The 25,794-nt window shown below is 38.0% G+C and overlaps 1 protein-coding gene across 2 annotated transcripts; it reads right to left on the reverse strand.

Annotated features, from left to right (window-relative positions):
- Window positions 1-751: 751 nt before the first annotated feature.
- Window positions 752-23,919, reverse strand: ZHX1 (zinc fingers and homeoboxes 1). Of its 2 annotated transcripts, none has more exons than XM_065902856.1 (4): window positions 23,688-23,919; window positions 17,041-17,157; window positions 5,209-8,060; window positions 752-2,646 (listed from the first exon to the last, which is right to left on the reverse strand). In XM_065902856.1, the coding sequence occupies exon 3, from the start codon at window positions 7,831-7,833 to the stop codon at window positions 5,212-5,214; it is 2,622 nt and encodes an 873-aa protein (XP_065758928.1). In that variant the 5' UTR covers window positions 7,834-8,060; window positions 17,041-17,157; window positions 23,688-23,919; the 3' UTR covers window positions 752-2,646; window positions 5,209-5,211. The 2 variants fall into 2 exon arrangements, with proteins under 2 accessions (XP_065758928.1, XP_065758927.1); XM_065902855.1 differs by having other exon boundaries at window positions 23,601-23,919.
- Window positions 23,920-25,794: the final 1,875 nt, after the last annotated feature.

The following is a 25,794-nucleotide window of genomic DNA, read 5'->3' on the forward strand; positions in this document are numbered from 1 at the left end:
TGCTAACGATAATCTTCAACACTGAAAATAAAAGGTGTTGGTGAGAATAGTGAGAAATCAGAACCCTTGTACACTGCTGGTGGAATGTAAAATGGCTACAGACAACTGTACAAAATACTCTGATGGCTTCTCAAAAAGTTAAACATGAATTACTATAAGATTCAGCAATTCCACTCCTAGATACATACCCAAAAGAACTAAAAAGAGGGACTCGTCTTCTGAGTTGTATGCTGATGTTCACTGAAGCAATTTTCTAGCCAAAAATGGAAACAACCCAAGCTGAACACACACACACACACACACACACACACACACACACACACACACACATGTGCGTGCATATTCAACCATTAAAAAGGAATGAAATTCTGATATATGCTAAATACAAATGAACTTTGAAAACATTATGCTAAATGAAATAATTCAGACACAAAAGGACAAGCATTGTATGACTCCACTTATTTGAAATATCAAGAATAGGCAAATTCATAGATAATCTAGAAAGTAGATTAAAGGTTACCAGGGGTTATGGGGAGGGGGGCAATGGAAAGTTATTGCTTAATGGTTACAGAGTTCTGTTTGGGATGATGAAAAGTTCTGGAAATAGTAGCAACGGTTGCCCAACATTGTGTAGATAATTGATGTCACTGAACTGTACACTTATAAATGGATATAATGGCAAATTTTATTATATTTTACCACATTAAAAAATTCAGTTAATAAAAATGAAAAAATCACTGAAAACTACTAATCACTGCTAATTTTTTATTTTGTATTCAAGGACACAGTCAACCAGGAGAGAAAAGTTCTTTGCTCTGTCAAATAAATATATTTAAAAGCCAGCAAACATCAGAGCAAAGTGCCAAGTCTATAAAAGAGACAGGGGGAAAATTACTAATAGTTATTTACAGCTATACAAAATTAACATATTGCAAGGGAAACATAATATAAATATATTCAAAGGTTTCATTTTCAATACTTGACATTTCAAATTATGAAAACATTAAAATTATTGTCAAACAAAACTCAGACCACATTGGCAATGGTTTAAAAAAGGGAGCAATTTAATCTTTATAATACAGAGTGCTTTAAGAAGTTTTTAAACATGTAAAAGAAAGAACAGTTTAGTGCATTAAATTGTTACAGTCTTTACATTGCTTCTCTTTAAAAAGTTAACAGTAGTATGAAAAAGCCACCCACAAAGCCAGCTGTCTGAGTGAAGAAATCAGCTAAATTGCAGCATTTTGGAATTACTAATAAAGCTATAGTTAAAAATGAAAAGTTTATAAAAATGAAAGCAGCATGCATAGTCAAGGCTTTTTCATAACATTTTCATTAGCTGACAAAACATTAAGGTAAAAACAAGAGCTTACTATTTATTATTCATTAAATTAGACAAAATAAACTGGCCAAGCCCACTACATCTGGTCATTCAGAAAAACATCTTAAAATCCAAAGCTAATGAAACTGAACATTTCTTCTATGAAGAAAGCACATTTTGAAAAATGGTCCTATAGTCACAAAGAAAAGGATCCTTCTCAACACGAATGAACAGCACCGGTCTTTACAAAGTTTATGAGTTAGGAGGAACTTTCAGTCTCCTGAAATGGCAAGAGTTAACAGTTAACACTCCCATAATTCATAAGTGAAGAGCTAAGTTTTAACTCATTCTGATCAGTTCAGAATTATTTTTCTTTATTCACTGAAATTGTTACACAAAGTAGAATTTCACCAAAAGATAATTTTTGAAAGCTCTGATTTGACACCTGTACAAACATTTCTGATTTCTCTATGATTGTAAGAAAAGAGTAAGTTAACACTTACTACATGATTCCTTTTCACATTTTTGGTACAACGTTTATTTCAGAGTTTCACCCTCTTGAAATTCCTATGCCAGTTTCTTTCCCTTCTTCAGTACTGATTATGCTCGGTTTAAAAAAAAAGCTAATTCAGTTTCTAATGAAAGATAGTAACGGAGTATTACAAATAGTAATCGTGGTATCCATGAATGTGTTCAATGAAAGGTCAAATCATTAAGTGCCAATGACACCACAAAACCTCTTTGCTCCAACATGTGTCAATAGTTTTTTACTTACATTGAAATTATATAAACCCATGCACAACTCTTAATCTTAGTGCAGGGCCAGATAAATGAGACATAGAAATAAATCAGATTTTTCTTTTTCCTGCTTCTAACAATTTTTATACTCTGTAAAATGTTTGGTCACTGAAAGCTATAGGCTTAATCACGTATCAAAGAATACAGGCAATAAGGCCCATCTTACGAGACATACACTATTAAGCTGAAAAAAATATGAGGACAAGCTCTAGTGGTCATTAAACTCCCTCAGAAAGTCTAAGAATCAGAATGTCTCCATCATATCAGAATAAAAATGTACTGTATTAAAATCTGAATTTTTACAAGTTGTTTTTTTAATTAGTGTTCTATATACATTGCAGGACTTCTGCCATTTGCAGTAGTTTACTTTGGCACAACACTGAATTCCATTTCTTTTGGGTATTGGATCCTATTTTTTGAGATTGTATATGCCCCCAAACGTTTTCAATGTCATCAAAGATTGGGCCATTCACAGTAAATCAGACATCTGGAGTTGAAGAATGATTCTCCTCCAACGTTTTAGGCAGCTATAAAAGAAAAACATAATAAAAACTAAACTTTTTAAGATAACCATATTTTAACATTTTTCACTTTTAGGAACAAAAATGATATAAATTAGCCATTAAAATGCATCCTCTGTATTTGCTTATTAATCCTGAGATCACTTGCCACATGTATCTTATTAACATATAATGCAGTAGATTTTCTGTGCAACTTCAGTGTATATGTTTTGCACATACCAGATTTGCTTATAGACATTTTTCACCTACATGTAATAATTTATAAAAAAAATTCATAGGATTGTAATATATGTGATATAATATATAGTAAATCCTATTTACTATAGAGTTAGTAAAATAAGTACTATATTTATAATAAACAGACTACGAAATCTAAAGACTCTTACATTCTTTTCTATTTATATACAGGGCTAGCTTGTGCAAAAGAGATATATATTTATCACTTTTTCCTGTAACTATTTTGGTAAGGTTTTGGTTACATTTCTTTTTTTTTTTTTTTGGTTACCTTTATTTCTAAATAAACCATACTTAAATGAAGAAGTATTTAAATGAAATTTATGGTGTATCATTTCGTAATATGAAAAATTATTTTGTTAAGCCAATGATAACTTGCTGATTAATGGGTTTTATAGTTTTAGACTTCTGCATACTTTAAAAGCAGAGCATGCCAATATATGTACCACAAAAGTCAGGTAAATGTACATTATACAACTTTTTTGAAAACCATGGCTTTGTGTGAATCTTCTGATCATAGTGTCCATTAACATATTCATATATAACTTAAGAACCATCCACAAACTTAAAAGGTCAAACTAAGCTGTAGAAAAAAGTTCACATTATTTTTAGAATAAGATTCTAACTCCCTCCAAAATCACCGCAGAGGTTACTACAACACAACAACAACAACAATTCACTGCAGCAACAAATCTGTTGATGTAATCTTGGCTGAGTGCACATTCTTATGTTTAGCAATAAAAAGAGCCTGTTAAAAATATTTTCTGCATCTGTGTTAGAAGCAAGCCTGTCCTGAAGGTTTCTGACATAAGGAAATGAAGGTCGGTGTTTCAGGATATAGCCACACAAGACTGCTTAACTTCTTGTGACTCATAAGGATACATTTATGCTCTAAAACCTGGAATAAGATTCATTCTAAAACGTGTGCATTTTTCTGTCTGAAAAAAAAAAAAAAACTATTAATGAAAGAAAATCTGGAGAATGATTGCTAAGCAATAAGAATAGTGCCTGGTACTTATTAAGCTCTCTATAAGTAACTGTTAAAATAAATAAAATCATGGAAGAAGGTGTGGGGAAATTAAGGAAATTTTGTGCAGAATAAGAGCATAAAAGTAGAGGATGGGGTAGAGATGCAAAAAGCTATGGAAATAAGTAAATACGCTCATATGAGGAGGGTCTAAGTCTTTTTTCCCTCCCCTGATATTTGAAAATACTGCAATGATTTCTGTCAACAAGATGCTTTTGAACAACTGATGGACAGATACAAACACTTCATGACAACTGCACTATTTTTTAAGAAGTAGACTTATCCTAGAACACACCAAATCAGAGAGCAGAAAAGAAACAAACTATGCTACTGAATTCTGAAAGTATTCAGAATTGAAGTTCTAATTCCAAATCAGGTATCTGATTTGCAACTACAGTGAAATTTTAATTATTCCAATCTGTAACAGAATTAAGACTCAAGGAACGTGCCAAACCTTTCAAATTTAAGGCACGTTTACTTGCACTTCTATGCCTACAGAGAGATATTTTTAACTTACTGATGTGTTTTTGCTGGTGGCAGGTTTGTTTTATATTAAGTAATGAAAAGACATTTTAGGCAACTGAGTTAATATCAAATCTGTTATTTACCACTGATCTCTAAAACAGAAATAATTTATATCACAGTTTTCAAAGACAGATGCCACCTAAGTGAATATGAAATTATATATTGCTTAAAACAGACCTTTGGCTTTTAATAGAAAAATGTTGAGTAATTTTAACACATAAAGCATTTTAAACTCTAGTTAAAAATCTGATAGTTTGGGGGCAATAAAACATTAAAAAAGATACCCATTTTCACTTAGTTCCCTAAAACTGAGCAATTCTCACCCTTGTGGTAAGTCTTTCCTTCAGTATACTTTCTCCCCTCTTTTTAGTTTTCATTTTTAAATTCTTTCCTTAAATAAGCAAAAAGTGAAGCGTTAGTGAAGGAGGGTTGCAAGATATATGTACATTTTAGTTATCTTTAGTATGTGTTAATCTTCAACCCGCCACCAGTCTTCCTTCTTGGAGAATGGGTAACTTTCCCTTAAAGCAAAAGAACATTTCACATAAAAAATAAATAATTCAGGCAACATTAAACTCTATATAATAAACATAATCAACATAAAAATCAGGCTACACATGATAATCATGTATCTCTTGGGCTACACTCATGGCACCTAGTCCTCTTATTGGGCATCAGAGAAACTATTTTAGAAAAAACACTGTCAGGTGAAGATGACAGATACAAGGTAGCTGATCTAAATGTATGTGGTCGGTGAATATACACTCAGATTAAAAACTTACATTTCAGTCATCTGACTTAGAAAGCTTCCGCTTCACGTGTCGTGGGGGTTCCCAAGTGTCACTGTCATCTGTTTCTTCTTCTTCCTCCTCCTGATCATCAATAACTTCATCCTCCTCCTCATTTTCCTCAAATAATTCTATACCTAACTCCGATCTTCTCTGTCTTTCGGCAAACCATTCTCGGACCTGCTCATAACCCATATGTGATCTGTTAACAAGTTCATCGAGGTCTTGCTCATTAAGAAATTTGTGCTTCAGGTAATAATCCTTAAGTATTGCAGTTCCAGTTTTAAATTTGATGAGGGACGGCCCCCTGTCCCAGTTGTTCATTCTCTTGCCTCCTCTGGGCCGCCCGCGAGGTCTTCCTCTCCCCCTGCCTTTTGGTCTCCCCCTCCCCCTTTTCCTAAGAGAAGACAGACCATTGATACTACTGGAATTGGCGCTTTGATAGTAGTAGTACCATTTTAAGTTTCCATTTTTCCAAGCATAACGGGTGTCCCCAAACCAACTAACTATGTCTGTTCTAGCAAGCCCGCTTTCTTCAGCCAACTTGTCATACTCTTCTGGTGACGGCCACTGTGTCCGGACAAACGCACTCTTAAGCATGTGCAGCTGCTCGGGCGTTTTTTTACATATCTTGCCAGTACTCGCTGACTTAGGTGCACTAGATTCATCTCCAGGAGAAGCTTCTCCAGCTTCTTCTTTGGAACTACCTGCATTGCTTTCCTCTACTTCCACTTTCTCTTCCTTTAAAGCTTTTGATTTCTTCTTCTCTGTAAACCAAGCATCAATTTCCCTTCTGGTGAGTTTGGTTTGCGCTCTTAACCTATTTAGTTCTTCTTCTGTAAGTACGGAGCTGTTGAGAAAACTTGCCTGAAGGGCACGAAGCTGCTCCGCTGTCTTCTCTTTAAACTTCTGGGGAGTAAAGTCGGGAAAAGGATTCCAGGACTGTCTCTGCGGTGAAGTCACAACAGCTGGGGATTCTGTGGTTTCATCGCTCGAGTCTATGATGATAGTGGCAGAGGAGTCATTGTTGAGATGTAAGCACTGATTACTCTTTGAATTTCTCTGGTTGTACCTTGTATCACTAAACCATTTTTTAATCTCTCCTTTGGTCAATCCTGTGATTTTCATCAGTCTGATAATTTCAGCATCATGGGGAAACTGATTCTTCAGGTAGCTGACTTTTAATTCTGCCAGCTGCTCTTTAGTCTTTTTAGCCCGAATGCCAAATGAATCAGGGTTTGCCAACGTGGCTTCATGTTTGACCAGCTGAGAGGATGGGACTGCTGCTGTTGCTGGCTTGGTCTCTGCGGTCGGCTGAGTAGCGGGGACCTGACTTTTCTGAACATTCGTTTGATTTGGAACCCCTGCCACTGTCAAGGCTATAGGTGCCGTTACTGGCAACGTGTTCGTGCCACCTACTTGTGTGAGGACCAGACCTGGCTGGCCAACTATTTGGCACGTCTGTAAGATGGATGGTAAACCATTACTCCCCGCGGAGATGTGGGTAGGAATGACAGTTATGGTCTGAGGTACAGTGTGTACTGTTCCGTTGAATTGTTTCCTTCTTGCCTCCTCTACTTCCTCGGGAGTCCAGCTAACACCATGTTTTAGACGTTGGGCTGAAAACCATATCTTGATCTGCTCCTCTGTATATTTTGCTTGAGCAGAAAGAACAGTTATCTCTGACATTGTTGGATAAGGGAATTTGTTGTAGGTGTTAAGCAAAAGGGGGTTGTTATCCAAGGCAGCATTGTAGGTAGGAATGCTATTAAGAGGGATTAGGACTTTGGGAATCAAACTGGAATTCTGCTGAGCTGATACTGCCGTGATCACCTGTGCTAACCCAGGAAGAACTGCTGCCGGGGCCACAACCGTGCTGGCGGCATGTGGGTGGATTCTGTTCACAACAGAAGTACTTGCATTCGATTCAGAAGCTGAAGAGCTTGGATTTTCCACAGTTTCTTCACGGTCTGGTTTGATTTCATTCTCCTTCTCTTCCGGAACGTCCTCAGCTGAATTACGATGAACTGTAATCCGTTTGTTCTCCACTTTATTTTTCATCATTTTCATGATAGGAGTTTTACTGATAGATATTCCTGAAGAAGAAACTTCTATAGATTCAGCTTGCTCTGAATTCTCCTCCTTAACAAAACTACCATCAAAAGTCAGATCATTTATTGTTTGTTCAAAGATTGTCTGGTTATTTCGTTTCACCATAGTCAACTTAAAATTCTCTTCTCCTGGGTGATATTTCAGATTATGCTCAGAAAGTGCATCATACCTTTTGGTAAGAAAATTGCATTCAACACAAACATAGGATGAATTTAGCACAACATTGGGATGTTCTGAATCCACATGGAAAGTAAACATATTTAGATCTGGAGTTTGGAAAGTACAGTATTTACATTCATAGCCACCTTCAACTTTTTTATTTTGCTGATTGTCAGAATCCACAGACTCATGAACTTCTTCATCACTTGAGACACTCTCTGTTCTGGTGTTTTCTATAGGTGTAAGTACAGGCGGACCTTCGTCCAAATCTGATACCAACTCGAGGTCTGGATCCTGTTCACTGGCAAGGACCATGCAGGGTGTTGTAGATTTTCGCCTGCTTGCCATTCTGATGTTATGGGGGGAAAATCTCAGTGGTGATTATAAAGCATTGGGGCTTAAAACTGTTCAGTATCCTTCATTTGAAAACAATGGCTTTTGGTTCTTCAAGTCTGTCTTTGTGCTCACCAAGTCTCATTAGCAGCTTTTTCATGGTGCAATCAAGTAAAGAGCTTATGGTTGGCAAATAAAATACTGCAGAACTGCTGAAATTTTTGAAGCACAACTCCAATCACCTATATTAAGATAAATTAAAAAAACGTTTTAAAATTAGTGGTTATGATCTTTTCAACAAATTACAGCTCTATTTCACTTACGTGAAGTTGTTGGAGAGCTCAGTTGTAAAGATGTACAATAAAACTAGAACCAGAAAAAAATTTCTCTGAGGATCAAAATAGACGTCTCCAAGCCAACTCACTGAAAGTCATGTACTGTACCTGATGGGTCAGCCCGCAGGCTGGTGTGTATTTGGATTTTTCAGCCAGCTGGCTATATATTGGAAGGGAAAGGGAAGAAAGTGTCTCCTTTGGCAGGCACTCTCAATGTGAAATGATAATCTGTTAACAGGGGAGGAACTTTAAAACTATAAAAGCAGCCACAGATAGTCAAAACTATGACCACTAAGTGTATAAGGAATTCAGTCCATCAGTTATGCCCTGTTCTTCTTCCTGGTCTGTCTTACCATCCCAAAAGCATGCCCAAGTATGGCAAAAGCAGCAAAGGTAGAATATTAATGATCAAGGTTTCAGAAATATTATCTTCATCATTCTCCACAACACTATCAGAATTTGTAAAACATGTCTCATCATATCAGTTTCCTGACTCAAAGCTTCTAATGGGTCCCTAATGCTGAAAGAATGAAGTTCAAACTTCGCCATGTAGCTCCCTCCACGTCCCGGCTACAACCTCAATTTTCTATCATCTCTCTCCTGACTCCTATTTCCTTATGTTTTAGGCACAGAGCAGAAATGATTGTTGTTCCAGGGACTCCCATGCAGGCCATTCCTTGTGTATGGACACTTGTTTGTGCACACATTGGGTGTGACGATCTCTCAGATCTGTCCTATAGATCACTCTTAGCTTCGGCCAACCTCCTTTTTGGTTTATTTCCTAGTCTATCACTTACTGTATTGTACCAGGAGAATGTTGCATTTCTGTCCTGAAACCTCCAGTCTCCTTATTTTTTTTTCTTCTTTTTTAAAGGAATAGCTTTACTGAGACACAACAAAGCTCTTGAAACTCTGAATGGAGCCAGTTTCCTTTATATCTTCAATCTAGCTCTCTCAGCTGAGTTCTCTTGACGGACTTCTCATTCATTTCTGTATCCCCTTTGGTATACAGAAGCCTGGAAGGGGGTTTCCCTGGTGGTTCAGTGGTAAAGAATCTGCCTACCAATGCAGGGGACACAGGTTCAATCCCTGGTCCTGGAAGATCCCACACACCACAGGACAACTAAGCCTGAGAACCACAACTACTGAGCCTGTGCTCTAGAGCCCGGGACCCACAACTACTGAAGCCCTTGCACCTAGAGCCCATGCTCCACAACAGGAGAAGCTACTGCAATGAAAAGCCCATACATTGCAACTGGATAAAGCCTGCATGCAGCAACAAAGACCCAGTGCAGCCATTAATAAATAATAAATCTTTGATGAAAAAAAAAGAAGCCTGGAAGTAGGGACTCACTAAAAGTTTATTAACCTGAAACAGGATTCTCTAGTGGTCTGTGGTTGGGATTCAGCGTTTGCACTGTCGTGGCTTAGGTTCAACCGCTTGTTGGGGAACTAAGATCCCACAAGCCGAGTGGCATGGCCCCCTCCCAATCCCCCCAAAAATGCTACCTCCAACCTGAATTAGAATGAACAGAAAAAGAGTCCTATAAAACTCAAAATGCCCTAAAAGCATCATTATAGCGAACAAAGCTAAAATTCACAAGAAAAACCTTGAATCATCAAGAAAAAGTGAAATATTTTCATACAAATACATTTTAATACTTTTGCACCCAAAAGAGTTAAAATATAATTTTGATGCTAAATCGGTTAAAGTTGGTGTGTTTCTAAAGTCTAAAACAAATGAAAATGAATACAATAAATGGTATCACTTATTTTCTACCACAAAGGAACTATTTTCATTTACTAACATAGTCCTTGTCCTAGCTGAACTGAGGAGAAAAAGTTTATTTCAAAGATTATAAAGCAAAACTAAATCTCCATGACTCAGTAAAAGGAGGAACATTTTTAGGAAGCAGAGCTGTCCAAAGAGACAATGTCCTGCACCTTTGAAGGTGCTAAGATCCTTCTTACTAGGATTATTCAAATCATACTACATTTCCATTTGATGCATCCAAGCAACAGTCGGAAAGTTGGACTAACTGTCTCTTGTTCTCCGATTTTCCGTATTACAAAATAAAGGGCATCACTTTAGTAATAACAGTAATATCAACAGTCCAAAACCCACTCTCAAAGCTGTCAATGTTGGCAGGGGTGGGGTGGATGGGGAGTTTGTGATTGACATATATATACTATTGATATTATGTATAAAATATATAGCTAATGAGAGCATATCAAACAGCACAGGGAACTCCACTCAGTACTCTGTGGTGACCTAAATGTGAAAGAAATCCAAAAAAGAGGGGATATATGTATATGTATGGCTGATACACTTTGCTATACAGTACAAACTAACACGACATTGTGAAGAAACTACTGTTGTTCAGTTGATAAGTGGTGTCCGACTCTTCTGCAACCCTACGAACTGTAGCCTACCAGGCTCCTCTGTCCATGGGAGCTCCCAGGCAAGAGTACTGGAGTGGATTGCCATATCCTCCTCCAGGGGATCTTCCCAGCCCAGGGACTGAACCCCTGTCTCCTGCACTGCAGGTGGATTCTTCACCACTGAGCCACCAGAGAAGCCTTATACTCCAAGAAAAGAATTAATTTTTAAAAGTGTCACTGTTTTTTCTATTAAAAAAACCTTTGATTTCTAAGGGAACATAAATCTATCATTGAGATTTAAAATGATTTCTTAAATAATGAGATTTAAAATGATTTCTTAACTAACTGCTCTAAGATAATTCCATCTTTCCTATTCAATTTAATAGGGAACACTACTATTTTTGATCATTTTTTCCTCATTAGAAGCAAGGATTTCCTCAAATAGCTTTAAGTAAGTGGAAGAGTAACAAATGAGCATCACCCACATTTCTGACAGTGAAGGAGAACTACTGAGAGGCAGGGGGTAAGCTATTTTCTGACTTATTCTCCTAGAACCTTAGATGATATTTAGATGGGGTATATTAAGAGCTAAAAGTCTTAATGGAGGAGCTTTTCTTGAAACTGTATTTCTTGAAGTGGTGGTTTTGAAACTTTTTGTTATAAGCAAGAAAGCCCTTTCTTCAAACAGAATTCTATGAGGAACCCAAGTATAAAACTGATTAAAGAAAATAGCTATCTGATTGGAAAGTAGAGAAGCTAAACTACCTGCTGACCCCATCCCATGGACCCCACAATCTCTGCTTTCACCTCTGATGGGTTCTGAGATGTGTTTGAAGCCTTTGCCTTAAAAACATAAATAGTTTCATCAAAAATCCTCAACTTGCCAGTGCTAAGTCATGAAATGTGATAACTAAAGTGAATTTATGTGTCCTTTTAGGCTGTTTCACTGTAAAAGACAGGCTTGGAGCACCCTGAGATAGAACAGAGTAGTCCCTACTAATAAGAGATACAGAAGAGACACTTGAGGAGCTAAGATATTTTATTATTCTGGTTCTGTAGCTCTTGGGTTAAACTTACTTTTCATCATATCCAGTGTAAATATGGGAATATGCTACCAAGTTGTTACTTTTATTTCTTTTCCTTATAGCTCACTAGCTCAGAATGGTCAGTTTGTAAGAACTGAAACAGATATACAATTTTCAGAGTATCTTTGCTAAAGTCATGAAAATAATAAAATATGTGTATACTATAACCTAATGATATATACATACAGTTGTGCTTTTTCCCTTTCAAAGTATTGGTTTTTGAGGAATTTGAAAATTTTAAATTATAAATTAAATTTATTTAAAGTTTTTATATTAAATGTATAATTTTAAAGCTATAAATAAGTTACTTAAAAGAAAGGATTTTAAAAAAATTCCTCAGTAATGCAAAAGACTAAAATCTGATTATCTTGGGTATCCTAGGTTGTCTCAACCTGGGTTAGTTCTATACCCAACTACATAGACCTCTTTATTCCTAAAACTGCCCATCTTTTGCTAACAAAACCATAATCAATACATTATTTAACATATTTCTAAAGGGAGACCGAGAATTTCCAAAAGTGCCTCAAGATTTGGCCCAATGGCTCAATTCTATTATTATGTATACAACCTAAAAATAAGTCAAAGCACAAATAAAGGCAGCCTCGTGGTCCTTATTTTATAGTCGTAATTTGAGGGGAAGCAGGGACCTCAGTACAATCTTCCCATTCTTCATGGAAGAAGAAACCCACCCAAGGGAATAAATTCACAGAGGCTTTGGGGTAAAGGCTAAAACCACAGGTTTTAGAGTCTCCTCTGTACTCAGTAGTTAGGTGTCTGGAAAAGTTGCTCAATATCAACCTCAGCTTTCTCATCTATAAAACCAAGATTCTTCAGTTCAGCAAATCCACTGAACAACTATCTGTTGAAGGTCAACCATGTGCCAGGCACTGTGTCGGGCACTTGGGTTACAGCAGTCACCAGGACAGATAGTCTCTGGTCTGCCAGGTTCTAGCTGTTAACAAGGAAAACAGGCTTAAGCGATTACTTAGAATGACTATGAGCAACGCAATGAGAGGAGGTACTGGGAACTATGTAAGCACATTACAGGGGGCTTCTAGAAAAGAAGCAGAGAAGGCTGCCCTGAAGAAAATAAACATAAAGGTATCCCACCTCAGATACTGATCAAATAAAAATGCTTCATACACACTAGTATACAGTAGGTGCCTAATTAATGCTATGTTCCAGTTCCTGAAAAATTAATTGGGGAATGAATAAATATCATTTATTTACTATTATTCTCTTTCTTCCTATCTTTCATGCAGCTTAAACAGATGACAAGGCACACAAATTGAATGTAAAAGCAAAAGGGGTAAAAATGCAGAGTGAGAACTGCCATGATGTGCTTTCAACACATCTCATTACAGTGTAATGGGGCTGAGACAGGAAAACTGTCACAGAGAAATCACTATTAGCTGATAGGCATCTCATCATCTCTTTGAAGGTCAAGTCAAAACAGTTTAAAATCAATTTGGGAAACCTTGCACTATTTACCTGTAAAAGAGGGTTAGAGTCCAGTTGCACAACTGAGGAGCTAGGTGGCTCTGCAGTTAAAACATAATTAAAGTGAAATCTGCCCATAAAAGGAAAAAACTATACACTTTACGCGTATAGCACTGTAAATACAATTATGTTTGAACACCATTTTCAATAGAGAAAGATGTTAAAAAATAATCAAATCCATTATACTGCCATTAAAAATGACATTCAAAAAAGTAAAGGATATGGCAAAGTATCCATTTACTGTTAAATTTTAATAATCAGAACAAAATCTTCACACTAACTATAAAATAACTATGGGAGACTATGTATGCATGGTGGACAAAGACTAGATGAAAACATTAAAAAATGAAATTTTCACATGAGATTATGGGTGAAATTTTTATGGTGTGTGTGGTATTTACATTTTCTTTAATAGCGTTATGACATTGCTTGATTACAAAATACAACAAACAGGGACTTCCCTGGTGGTACAGTGGCTAAGATTCCATGTTCCCAACACAAGGGGCCCGGGTTTGATCCCTGGTCAGGGAAATAGAGCCCACATGCCACAACTAAAGATCCTGCAAGACTGGAAGCAGCCAAATAAATGAGTAAATATTCTAAAAACAAACAAACAAACAAACCAAAACAAAACAATAGTTCCAAGGTCTTAAAATTGCAAATAGGCTAAACTATTTTTGGGGTCATTTGTCTCAAGCTGGAAACAAAATTTACTTTCTGTTTTTAAAGCAAAAACACGTGCTACCTAAACGTTTTTTCAGGGGGAGGAGGAATCTCTGAGTATGTAGAGCATTCAGGTGTATTCCTGACATTCTGGAGGGCTGCTGTCCCATGATAGAGAAATCAGACTGGTTCTAACAGCCCGCAAGAGCACCTCTAGTCTCCAGAGAATAGATTTAGGCCAAGCCAATTTCCATGGTTCTGTGTACTGGCTCTTGTACTGAAGGTCAGATGCTCCTTAATCAATTCACGATTCTCTCTTAATTCATCAAAAGAATTACATCATATTTTCTCTGCATAAAAGCATTTAATGGAAACAAAATTTATTTCATCACAGTATAAAACTACTAAAAGTAGTTCTTCTTACATGATCGGTAAGAATGTCCATTTAGCTCTTTACTATATCCCCAGGGCCAAACACAGTGCCTATTAATATTTGTTGGGGGGGGAAAGCTTTAAAATATATCTATATTTTGTATTATAGCATACATTTTCCTTCATTAAGCACTCATTTACTGAGGAGCTACACAAAACAACTGAGTTCGTTTTCACTGGTAAAATCCTAACTAACAAAGTACTTTAGTCATTAAAACATTAACACATGCTCAAAAACATTCTCATATAAAACATTTTGTTTATTAAAATACAGCAATGGATGTTCAACAAATATTTACCAATTTATCTGTAATTCTATTGTAACAAATCAGTTTTATGTATGAATAGGGTAAACCTAAATTTGTAGACTATATACAAACAAAACAAATTTGTAGACTATATAGGTGATAAATTCATTTCAAAGAATTAGTTTTGCGGTGGAATTCAGGAGAAAATGGCATACTTCTTATAAAGATAGACAAGTGCAAATCTGAACTTAGAACCATTATTTCTCTATAAGAGAAAACTATATTTTAATGATGTTCTGTATTTTAAAAGAGACTTAAAAACAGGTTCTCAGTGTAATACACTCTATAAAGTTAATGGATTGTTTCAAATTGTATGCTTGGCACAGAAAAAAAAAAGTCTAAAAAATTTTATAATTATACAGGGCCATAGCTACATTGAATTTCTAAGCCTCTATTTTTTGGCTGTCTTGTACTTTAAATTAAATGATTAACAGTTTATTGGCCTAGTTAGCCACAAAAGCATGTTATTTTGGTAAGATTTTATGTTTAGAAAAACAGACTTTGTTTTTTATGCTAATTCTGGGTCAAATAAGAACATTTAGAAGATTTTACAAGATAACTATAATTTTTAAGTATCATGTTAGTTTTGACCTAGTACCAACTAAATAAACCGTTCTTAAGGCCGCTAAAATACACAAACTGAGAATCCTTTGAAATTTGTATTCATACATATACTGAGAACTCTTAGGACTCTGTATTCAATTTAGTTTCACTTCTCCCTCTGTGAGTCAGAGTTCTGTTTAGCCAGCTGAAAATACTTACTTTTACGTGTTTGTATTCAAACTAAAAGTTACAAATCTACCAAAATCACAGAATGCCTGAAATATTAGTAGCAACAAAGAATAATGAATCCAAATGAAAACAAGAACATCTACCACTTTTTTTAAAAAAGGTATCCAAGAGAATACTTTTCTTAATTACAAATTTTTTTGGTCTTTACATAGCAGAGGCATTTTTCAAAGCGTTAATGTTAAAATATTTAGAAACAATAGTCAAGTTCTTAAAAAAAATTAAGTGAGAAATCTGACAACCCAAATTTGTACCCAAAACAAGAGTTTGTAAAAATTACTGTAAGCTGGAATCATTACCTGAGAGACAAGTTTCAATAAAATTGCCAAAATGGTCTCAAAATAATACAGATTCAAGTATCGAGGTGAATACAGACAGGAGTGAATGTGATCCAAGTAACAACACCTAAGAAACTGTGGCCAAAGATAATCTAATTTCAGAAGATCCCTTTGCTAATGCTAATTGAGGCTTAGAGGCTTAGAAACTCTATCCTCTCTACCTGTTTTTTCTACCTGAGAAAGCGGACTTCAATGCTGCTAAAGATTAAAAGCCTCTAAGTTGGACAGATTTCTCCAGGCAAGCTCTGACCCCAGATTTGAGGAGTGAAATGTTTTTTTGAAACATTTTTAGGCCACTAACATCCTGGTGGTGTACCTTCTGCTGGCATATAGGTAAGTATGTAACATAACCTGACAGTGAAACACAAACTAGTCATATAATGAAATATCTTATCTTTATCATTAAAGTTTGTGAATATGATCCAAAAGTAATTTTTGGCTGAAAGCAATTTCCCCCTTCTTTTCTCAAGGTAGTGTATTAAATCTTTAACAGAAGTCTAACACAAGAATGCTATTCTTGATCCCAAGTGACATTATCACTGAAAGGCTGAAAAGTCATTCATCTGTCCATTATCTTTCGCATTTGTAAAATAAAGTAACTGCTACCTACTTTACTCAGGATACAATAATTCAATTTGAGGGATAATAGTAATTAGTACTGGTAATGTCAACTCATAAAAAAACACAAAAATGAAAGTGAACTATCACATTAATAGTTATGGAATCTTTCCTAGTACTTCCTGGAATCATCTGCAATAACAAATGGACTAAAGTATAAGTATTTCAAACAGCATAACATGTAATCTAATGCTTCTCAAAAAGTCAATTTATATCAAGTAAGTAAATATAAAAGTAATTATGTACAAATATATTTAAATAGTGGTATGCTTAACCTAAATCAAAGTATTTAGTTATTAATATTTTAAATTTTATCATTGTAATTAACTATTATTAAAGATCTGTATACTAAAAATGTGTTTTCAGGAATTGTTCTTGACGTCTTGAAGCATTTTTCTGGATATAGGAAAAGAACAGCAAAATTTCCCCCCACAAAAGGTCTCTACCCTTCATTTGTCTGGTTTACCACTGTAATTACCACAGGTACAGTGCCTGATACACAATGGATTTCAGCAAATGTTAATTGAAAAATCACTTCTAAATATACCACATAGATTTATTAAGAAGTGTGATGCTGTTTCCTTTCAAATTAAAGCAGCCAATACTCCTACATTTTTAAAGTTTGAAAATACATTTCTTAAAAAATAGTTAAGAATATATCTGCTGCTTTTTAAAGGAAACCTTTTAAGACTTTAGCCAAATATAGTATCACTATATTAACTAAGCAATTCCGTCTCCAAGTTTTACCACAACAGAAGGATGGAACACATACCTGCCACAGTCTCCTCCCCATTCTGTTCTTTGACATGGAAGGGGGTCCCTTCAAATTAGGAGGTGTTTAGCTCAGGCCATCATTACCAATAGGTCCAAAGTACCTATCTGCCATCACCTACAAAAAAAGCAATACTGCTTTACTATTATAGATATGATTCAGTCTTATTAGGAAACTTAAAGCCTATGCCTTGGGTTTTTAAAAGCAAACATAACTTAAAAAAATTATTTTCCTCTTAGAAATTTTAAAAGAATCATCGAAATGCCAAACTCAGTAAGATATGCAAAACTGAAAACTTTATATTTTATAAAATAATAAAGTCACTATTATCCTGTCTTCAATACAGATTTTCAAAATGTGAAAAAAAATTTCAAAATGTGACTATATGCAGGGTATAATATGAAAGCTGAGATGAAGAAATTGAGAATTGTAAAAAATTAGTACCACACAAGTTATGAAAGAAAACTTAGTTAAACTAAGAGGTGGGAGAAGGTGTGTTTATATGTTTATATATAAGACTCACTAGGCTTATATTTATATCCTAATTTACTATGTATTAAGTGGAATGGATCATTAATGCTAGGGACAAGCCAATACTACTTAAATAAACTAGTGGTATCCCACTCCTAAACATATGGTATATCTGATACAATGATTGGTATTTGTTTTTGCAAGAAAGTTACTACTAAATGATTTTTTAATCAGTGCATTGTGAAACATTAGATGGTACAAGCTGAAAATCATTCTCTGAAAACTCAGATCTGTGTGTAAAAATGCTGTGGTATATTACTCAGAGGAGGTAAACCAATCAGGAGAATTAAATAAAAATTATCATTATTTGTCATATTCAATAACAGTAAATCATGCTTTTGAAGAGTTGAAGGATTTCTGTTATTGTTCTTGAAGCCCTGAAGCTCTGTAAACCACAGTGAATGAATATGAAGTAGGGTGATTTCCCTCAGTACCTATTCTTTTTGATTCCTGCCATTATGACACACAACTTTATGAAGAGCCCTTTTAAGATAAGAAATCATGTAAACACACTAGTCCTTCAGTAAAATACTTGTACGGTGAGTTAAAACTTCGACTGAAACACTGCTTTCATGAAAGCAAGAGAGCATTCTCTTGGTGGGTCCAGTGGAGCAATCCTGTTCTGTTTGTAGCCTAGGACTCTACAATTTCATTTCCTGGTGTCTCCTTGTTCGGACACTCCTTAGCCAGCCATCTACAGGACGTGGAGTAGAAGAAAGGATAGGAAACAGCTGCCAAAAGTAGGGAGGTTATTGTCCAAAACGAGTTATTGATAATATTATAGGAAACTGATAACCTATTTGAATCCATTCTTAAATCACACAGTAATCGCAAGATGTTTTACCAAACGAGAGTCTCCTGAGAAGAGCTGCCAAGACATGCACACGGCAAGCAGAGAATCAACAAACGAGTTCCTCAGTGTTTCTGGATGAAAAGCATACTTAACCTGATGTTATTTCAGTTTCTGATACTTGGATTACTTTAGGGCACCTCTCTAATTCAAAGTATCTTTTTAAAATTTGGGATTAAACTTCAAAAATTAAAGAAGTCATCTTGACCATATACATTATGTAATAAAACAGATTGGTTACTTTGGCACGAAAGGATGGACAGGAAATAAAGATGAAGGATTTGGGCTTTGGAATCACAGTGAATGGATTCAAATCCCAGTTCTGTCACTTACTAGCTGTGTGGTCTTGGATAAGCCACTTAGCCTCTCTGTGGCATAGCCCCCTTATCTGTAAAATGGGACTAATGATATTATCTACTTAATAGGGGTGCTATAGGCATTGAAAGGAATCATACATGTAAAGTGCTTGGAATATTTGCTGGCACATGATATACCTACAAATTAGACTTTTTCTGACTCTTATTTAAATTATACAACAAAGAAAGTCTTTGTTTAAATTTTGCTAAATTTTGAGATTGGCATAGTGTTCTGGGTCAGTTATACTTCAAAAAACAAACAAACCCATAGAAAAAAAGGTCAGATTTGTAGTTGTTGAGGCAGGGTAGGGAACTCAGGGAGGGGAATTGGATGAAGGTAGTCAAAATCTACAATCTTGCAGTTTTAAAATGTGCCATGTGCTCAGTCATGTCTTACTCTTTGCGGCTCCATGGACTGTAGCCCGCCAGGCTCCTCTGTCCATGGAATTCTCCAGCCAAGAATACTGGAGTGGGTTGCCATTTCCTTCTCCAGGGGATCTTCCTGACTCAGAGATCAAACCCCTGTTCTGTGCTCCTGCATTACAGGCATATACTTTACCCGCTGAGCCATTAAGTACTAAGGATATACTGTACAACATGATAGATATTAACATTGTTGTATGTACATGAAAGTTGTCAAAAGACTGAATCCTAAGTGTTCTCATCACATATACACACACTTTGCTAAATGCTGAAACAGTATAAACTCTTTCAAAGTCCACAAAACAATTTTATTTTCCATTTCATAGCTTTGAGCATATTAAGCAGTGTTAGAATAAGCTGGCTTTAACACTTAGACATTGATCAATCATAATTTATGCCTCTAACTCCAACATACACATATTTTCTGTGATTTAAGCCTCAAGATGAATCATTAATATATGACACATTTAAGGGGTGTTTCATAGAATGAACAAGCTTTTGATATAAATAATCTTATCATAGTAATAAAGAGAATTTTTCCTTTTTCACCAACCCCCACTCCCAAGTATAGTCTAAGTCCAGCCAAGTTTTAACAAGCTTCTTTTTTTTTTTTTACAATGTTCGAAGGTAAAGGGAATAAACTTAGTAAAGAAGGAAAACATAGTTATTAGTGAAGTGCTTAGAAATATCAGAATACTCCTATGTCTTTTCATTCTTCACAACAAAAAAGGGAAAGACCTTTAAAAAGGGGAAAAATGGAGCCAGAAATACTAAGAGAAATATTAAATCACTAAAATTTAATGACAAAGTTATTTTATTTTAAATGATAAATATGTATACGATATATCAACTTTAATGTTTTAATTTTTTAGATAAGCTTTGTTAATATGATTTTTAAATCTAAATTTCAAAGCTGAAAACAAAAATTCTGCATAAAAAATGATTTATTCAATTTTGACTCCCTTGAATAAATGTCATTCTTAATTTGCTCACACATACTTCTTTTTTCAAAGTATATCATCTTATTTGTTTAGACCAAAGGTACATAAGACCATGTTTATAACTTTTAAATACATTACAGGATACTGATTATATAAACTGCAAAGATCAAGTACCCTTTAAGACCAAAACCTGGCAACCTACATAAAAACTTACCTAAGTATTTGCTTTAAAAATAAATTAACTGTATAAAATACAAATCTCCAAAATATAAATGCAAATGTGTATATCCTGATTGGTAATCTAAATCAGCAGCTTCAGTCATACAACTCTTGTTACTTACCACTATGACTATATTAGAGCAACAGGATACAATAATATTAAGAACTAAAGGCTAGTACCATAGTTTTTTTCCTTCAAATAAATGTAATTCGAATTACTTTTGAAATTACACAAAATGATTTAAGAGGATTTTAAGTCAGAAAAAATTTAAACATACAAATGAATGTGCCATACTATTACTACAAACAGTATAATAGGTATTTCTGGACATCTCCCTGAATTGATCGAATACAATTAGATTAAAAACTAGTTTAGGCACTGAAATTTCTACACTGTTAATATTCAAATAAGAAGTCTTTTGAGTCCAAATCCACAATGCTGTAATATACATAAAGAGGTTATTTCCTAAGCTACACTTGAAATAATTTTAGTAATTTTTGGAGTACTTCCATTTGAGTATAAAGCAATAACTGAAAGCAAACTAGGTCCCAAATATCACATTTTTGTGCCTATTTAACATTACAAGAAAGAAAACGTATAGTATGTCATATATCACCTTTCAGTCTCAATGTGAAATATAATAATAGGGAAAAAAAACCTCCAAAGTGAGCCACCCACCTCACCTACTAACAAAAGAATTGTAAACCCCCCAAAAAACAATAACAACAAAACAACATAAAGAATTGTAAAACTTAATTCACATTTATTGAAAAAAAAAGAACTCAGAAGTATCCTTAAGGTGAAATAGTTGGACATCATTCATGAACTGTCCTCCAGTCCAGTGAAATAATCAACTCACTTGATTGGAGTGACGTCTACTAAGGAGAGCTCACCAGCACAGGGACATTTATGTTTTCAGCCTTACCATATTTTGAAACCATCTGGCAGCAATGCCTTTCTGGTTCACCCAGCTTAATCTGTTCAGAACTGAATATAAAACTAGACCTAAAAAAAACCCCAAAAAACTAGACCTACGTGCACTTTGGGGAAACCAAAGAACAGCACACATGAATAATAATGTTCTAAATGTGCAGCTCTAAACTAGTTTATACTTGAAAGGTGTTTTTAAAAACATTTCTATTGAAGATGTTAAAGCTCTTTTAAAAATACTAGAATGGTTCAAGAAATCTGTATGAATCATTGCTGCCGTCAGTTACCCAAGTCTTAAATTCTTTTTTTCTGATTTTAATCCTGAACACTAAATAAACCATTTGAAGAGGTTCCTCTACAAAGAGAGTTACTGATAAATGAAACACTATCAATTCTATAATGAAAGGACCCAAGGTTTTTTACAACTTACTTTGCACAAAATTAGTCTGCTTAGCCCTAAAATGCTCAGAGGAAGGAGGGGGAAACTAAGAGAAAAAAATACTCATGAAAGCCCTTTTTTCTCTTACATCCTGTTACGGCATTACTGTTTCTGGCAGCACTTACATTTCTTTTGCTTAAAATCAAGAGTCAGAATTGCTACTCAAGACATTTAAAAAAAAAAAAATCTAAGAATGTGCTAGGGTCAATATCCCTGTTAGAACCAAATTCCATCACCCTCACCAACTGGCATAAAAACAAACGACTTTTTCAGGATAATTTTTCAGAAGCAAGGATAATTCACACAGCACCATGTAACACAAGTTAAAGCTTTCAGACAAAGACTGAGAAACAATGACCAATACCAACAAATCTTAAGGTGCGTGCCTGTAGGTTAGGCACACACAAACACTCCAACCCAACAAACCACCACTGTTCCTGGGATAAAGCTGCTTCTCCCTCCCTCACTGGGAACCACTCTATTTCTCAATCCTGTGATTTTCCCTTTTCAGATAAACTCTCACTCTCCAAGAGAACTGCTTCTTCCTTTCAAGTTACATGGAACCTCAACTTAAACACGTTATATACAAATTCTCTATCAGTAGTGTTCCAGGCATGTTTTCTCCTAGCAGAGATGAGTCCCTTCTCATGTTTTTCTTTAGAGCTGGGGTGAGATGACAGAAAAGCGCGGTGGCATTCCCGCTCTGCCCAATCTCTTCCCCACATCCCTCCTCTATCCATCCGCTTTCCCGCTTCTTAATCCTCCTATCCCGAATCTCTCACTGAAGCCTTGCCAGAGAGTTTGATCCTTTTCTAACCTAAACTAAGGATACGCAACGGAACCTTTTTCTTCTTGGGTTTCTGCTTTTCCCTTACTATTACCCACAGAGAGATGGGGAGGGATATATTGGAACAAAGAATTTCAAGTCCCTTTCTCTAGAACTTTGGTGTAAATACACAGGGAAAGGGCAGCCCCCAGGGCTCTTCTTTCCTGCCACTTGACCCCCTTCCTCTCAGAGCTGCTTCCTAGCCCCTCATTCCCCGCAAAGGTCAGGAGCATGTTCCCTACAGGCCCTAAGGCTCGCAGCAGTTCCTGGTCAGCTTCCCAGTATCCCTCCCGAAAGGGACGGATAACATTTCCATTCTCTTTCATCAACTTCTCCTTAAGTCCCAGGGCTTCTTCAAAACATAATATAGTTAAGGACCCAACTCTGAGTCTTGCCCTGAAATGGGTGCCCAGTCTTCCCTGAAGTGGGGTACAGCCTCTCCCCGAAGGGTTTCTGGGGGGCTCCAACCCCAATGCCAGTGCGCTCAGCTCCGGCAAGAGAACCTCTCCTCTCAGGGAGACTGAGTCCCCACGAGGCCACATGCCTCCGCAGGTCAGGACTCCCGATCTCCCTCCCCTAGGACCCTCAACACTGCTGGGGTGGTCCACATCCCTGCGGCGCCTGCCCCCCTTCTAAGGAGACCCCGTTCTCACTCCCGTCAACAATCCCAAGTTGCTCAGTCTTCTCGTACGCAGGCGGGCTGAGAATTTTTCCTTACAGAGCCCACCCCCAGCTCCTTCCACGGCCGCAGAGACCCCGAGAGCGCAAAGGAGGCTCGGGGTCTGTCCCCCGACGGCGATCCCGGCCCAGGCAGGCCCGGTCCTTGCCCCTCGGACGCCCCGCGCCGGTCCGTCCTGCCACCCGCCTCGCTGAGCGCGCTCAGCCCCCCGGGGGCTCTGCCCCGGGGCCGCCCTCCTCCGTCCCGCCCGCGCGCCGCTCGCCTTCCCGGCCCGCCGCGCCGGCCGCGAGCTCTGCGCTGCCGGTTCCCACCCATAGCCCCGGACTCCCTGGGCCGCTCGTCGCGGCGCCCGCTCGGGCCGCTACCTGCAGGGGCCGCCGCGGCTCTCAGAGCCCCGCCGCCGCCATCTTGCATTTCAAACCGGCTGCACTTTTCAGGGAGTCAACTCTGACCTGTGAACCCTATACCCGGAACCGCTCGGTGGGCCGGCTCACGGCTTCGGCAGCGCGGCGGACCCGGCGGAGCGCGGAGAGTCGGGGGTGGGGGTGCGAGGCGAGGCGCGCGCCCCAGCAGCCGACCGGGGGCGGGAGGGGGGAGGGGAAGAGCCGGCCGAGGCGGGGCTCTCCCGCGCGCGCGCCCTCCGCGCGCCCCCACCCCGCTCCACGCCTGGCTCTCCACCCTGGGACCCTGCTGCTCCCCTGGGGTTCGACCCGGGTCTCTGCCCCCGGGATTGGCTCACGGCGGGAGGTAGGGAGCCGCCCCGCCCCTCTGTCAACAGAAGCCCCGCCCCCGTCTACAGAAGCTCCACCCTCTGTCAACAGAAGCCCCTCCTTCTCCAGGTCTCGGAGCGGCCCCACCCCCTGCCGGTGATAGCTCCGCCCGCTATTGGCAGAAGCCTGGTCTTCACTCAGGTCAATCCAGAAGGCACCTCGCCTTCTGCCAGTTGTGGCCCCGCCCCCTGGGCGCTTCGCCTTCCTAGTGTCACCGCTGAATCGAGAGAAACGCCCCTTGTCATCATGAGCTCCATTTGGTGGCAATACTACCCTAAGCCCCGCCCCTTTCGGCGGGAGCCCCACCTCCTGTCAATTGCCGCCCCGCCTCCCCTTGCCTCCTATTCGGCCAAAAGCCGCCCCTCCACCGTCTGACACCGAAAGTTCGATTCAACCTCACTTGGAACCGCCGTTCAAGACCAAGCCACCCTCTGCTCCCGAAAGCCCTCCTTTGCCTTCTCACGAGTCACTCTTCTGAAGGGCTTTCTTTTCAAGCTGTGGTCGTCAAATCCCGACAGCTTCAATGGGAACGAGCCCCGCAGCGAGGGACCCAGGCTTTGGGGAAAATGGCCCCTCCCCACCCCTCTCCTTCCCTCCGCCCCCCACATCATTTTTAAAATGGAGAAAAGTCAGACCAAAGCAAAGAGAAATGGCTCACCCTCAAGCTAGTCGGCTCAGATTCACGGACCAGAACGTGTGAGAACTCTGGTGGCTTAGTGTTCATTCCCCGTCGCCACCCCAGTCCTGGACCCTCTGTGCTTTGACAGCAGCGCTCCGCTGAGCCACATTAATCCCCAAACATGCAGTTGCTTAAAGTGAAAGCTTGATGGCTGAAATCAATGTACACCAGCTTTTTTCCCACTTATATGGTTCGTCTTAGAACCCCAGAACTTGTGGAAGCAGAAGCAAGCAAATCTTAATCTTGTAAACGTAGGCATTCAATCCTGCCATAGTCCACACCCTGTATGCAACAAAACAAAAATTTAACATTACTCTCCTGGAATTCAATTTATTGACATGTAAACTATGTACAAGAAACCACTGTAATAGTCTAATAATATAAAGGTGAGATAAGCAAAAGTAATGTACTTTTAAATATTATACTAGTTTCAGTAAAAATCAGAAAATATTTTTCACTGTGGGAAAACCGGGCACCAGTATGAGAACTACAATACAAAACATGCCCCCACAAAATTTCAACACGCCCCCTAGGGGGCAGTACTCTACCCGCCCCCCCCCCCCCGCCCCCCCCGAGACCTGTTTAGGCTTTATCTGAGGAAAGGAAATGCTTCAGAAAGGGAAATTCATCTTTTGTTGGAGCATTTAACAACTAGGTTTTTGAGTACCAGTGTATGCCAGGCACTGTGGAAGCTGAAAAGTTGAGTCAGGCAACGTTTCTGTCTTCAAGTAGATTACAGTTTAGTAACCAAGCAAAAAACGTTGAGCATAAAAACATCAAGCAAGGTGAGCAGTCAGAAAGATCAAGGAGAAATACATCAAGAGACCCCTTTAAGGGTATGAATTAATGAATATAAATCTTACCTTTCTCTCTTTCCCTCTCTCTCTCCCTCTCTTCCCCCCTTCTCTCTTTTCTCCCACTCCCCCTCCCCCTCTTCTTTAGCATCAATTTAAAGTAGCCTTCTTCTCTCTATAAGCTGTCTGCCTGGTTCACTGCCCAGTGCCAGCAGCCCAGAGTTCTCCCAATTTAGGGCCATGCCCAGAGGGCAGTTCTGTCCAGGAAAACAATTTCAATAGCTCAGTGCTGAGAACAGTGTCCTTAGCTGAATTG

This window comes from Muntiacus reevesi, chromosome 12, assembly GCF_963930625.1.
Source record: "Muntiacus reevesi chromosome 12, mMunRee1.1, whole genome shotgun sequence".
Taxonomy (NCBI): Eukaryota; Metazoa; Chordata; class Mammalia; order Artiodactyla; family Cervidae; genus Muntiacus; species Muntiacus reevesi.

Bases quoted from the DNA above. Each gene is read 5' to 3' on its own strand.
- ZHX1 (XM_065902856.1), bottom strand. From the start codon at position 7,833: ATGGCAAGCAGGCGAAAATCTACAACACCCTGCATGGTCCTTGCCAGT.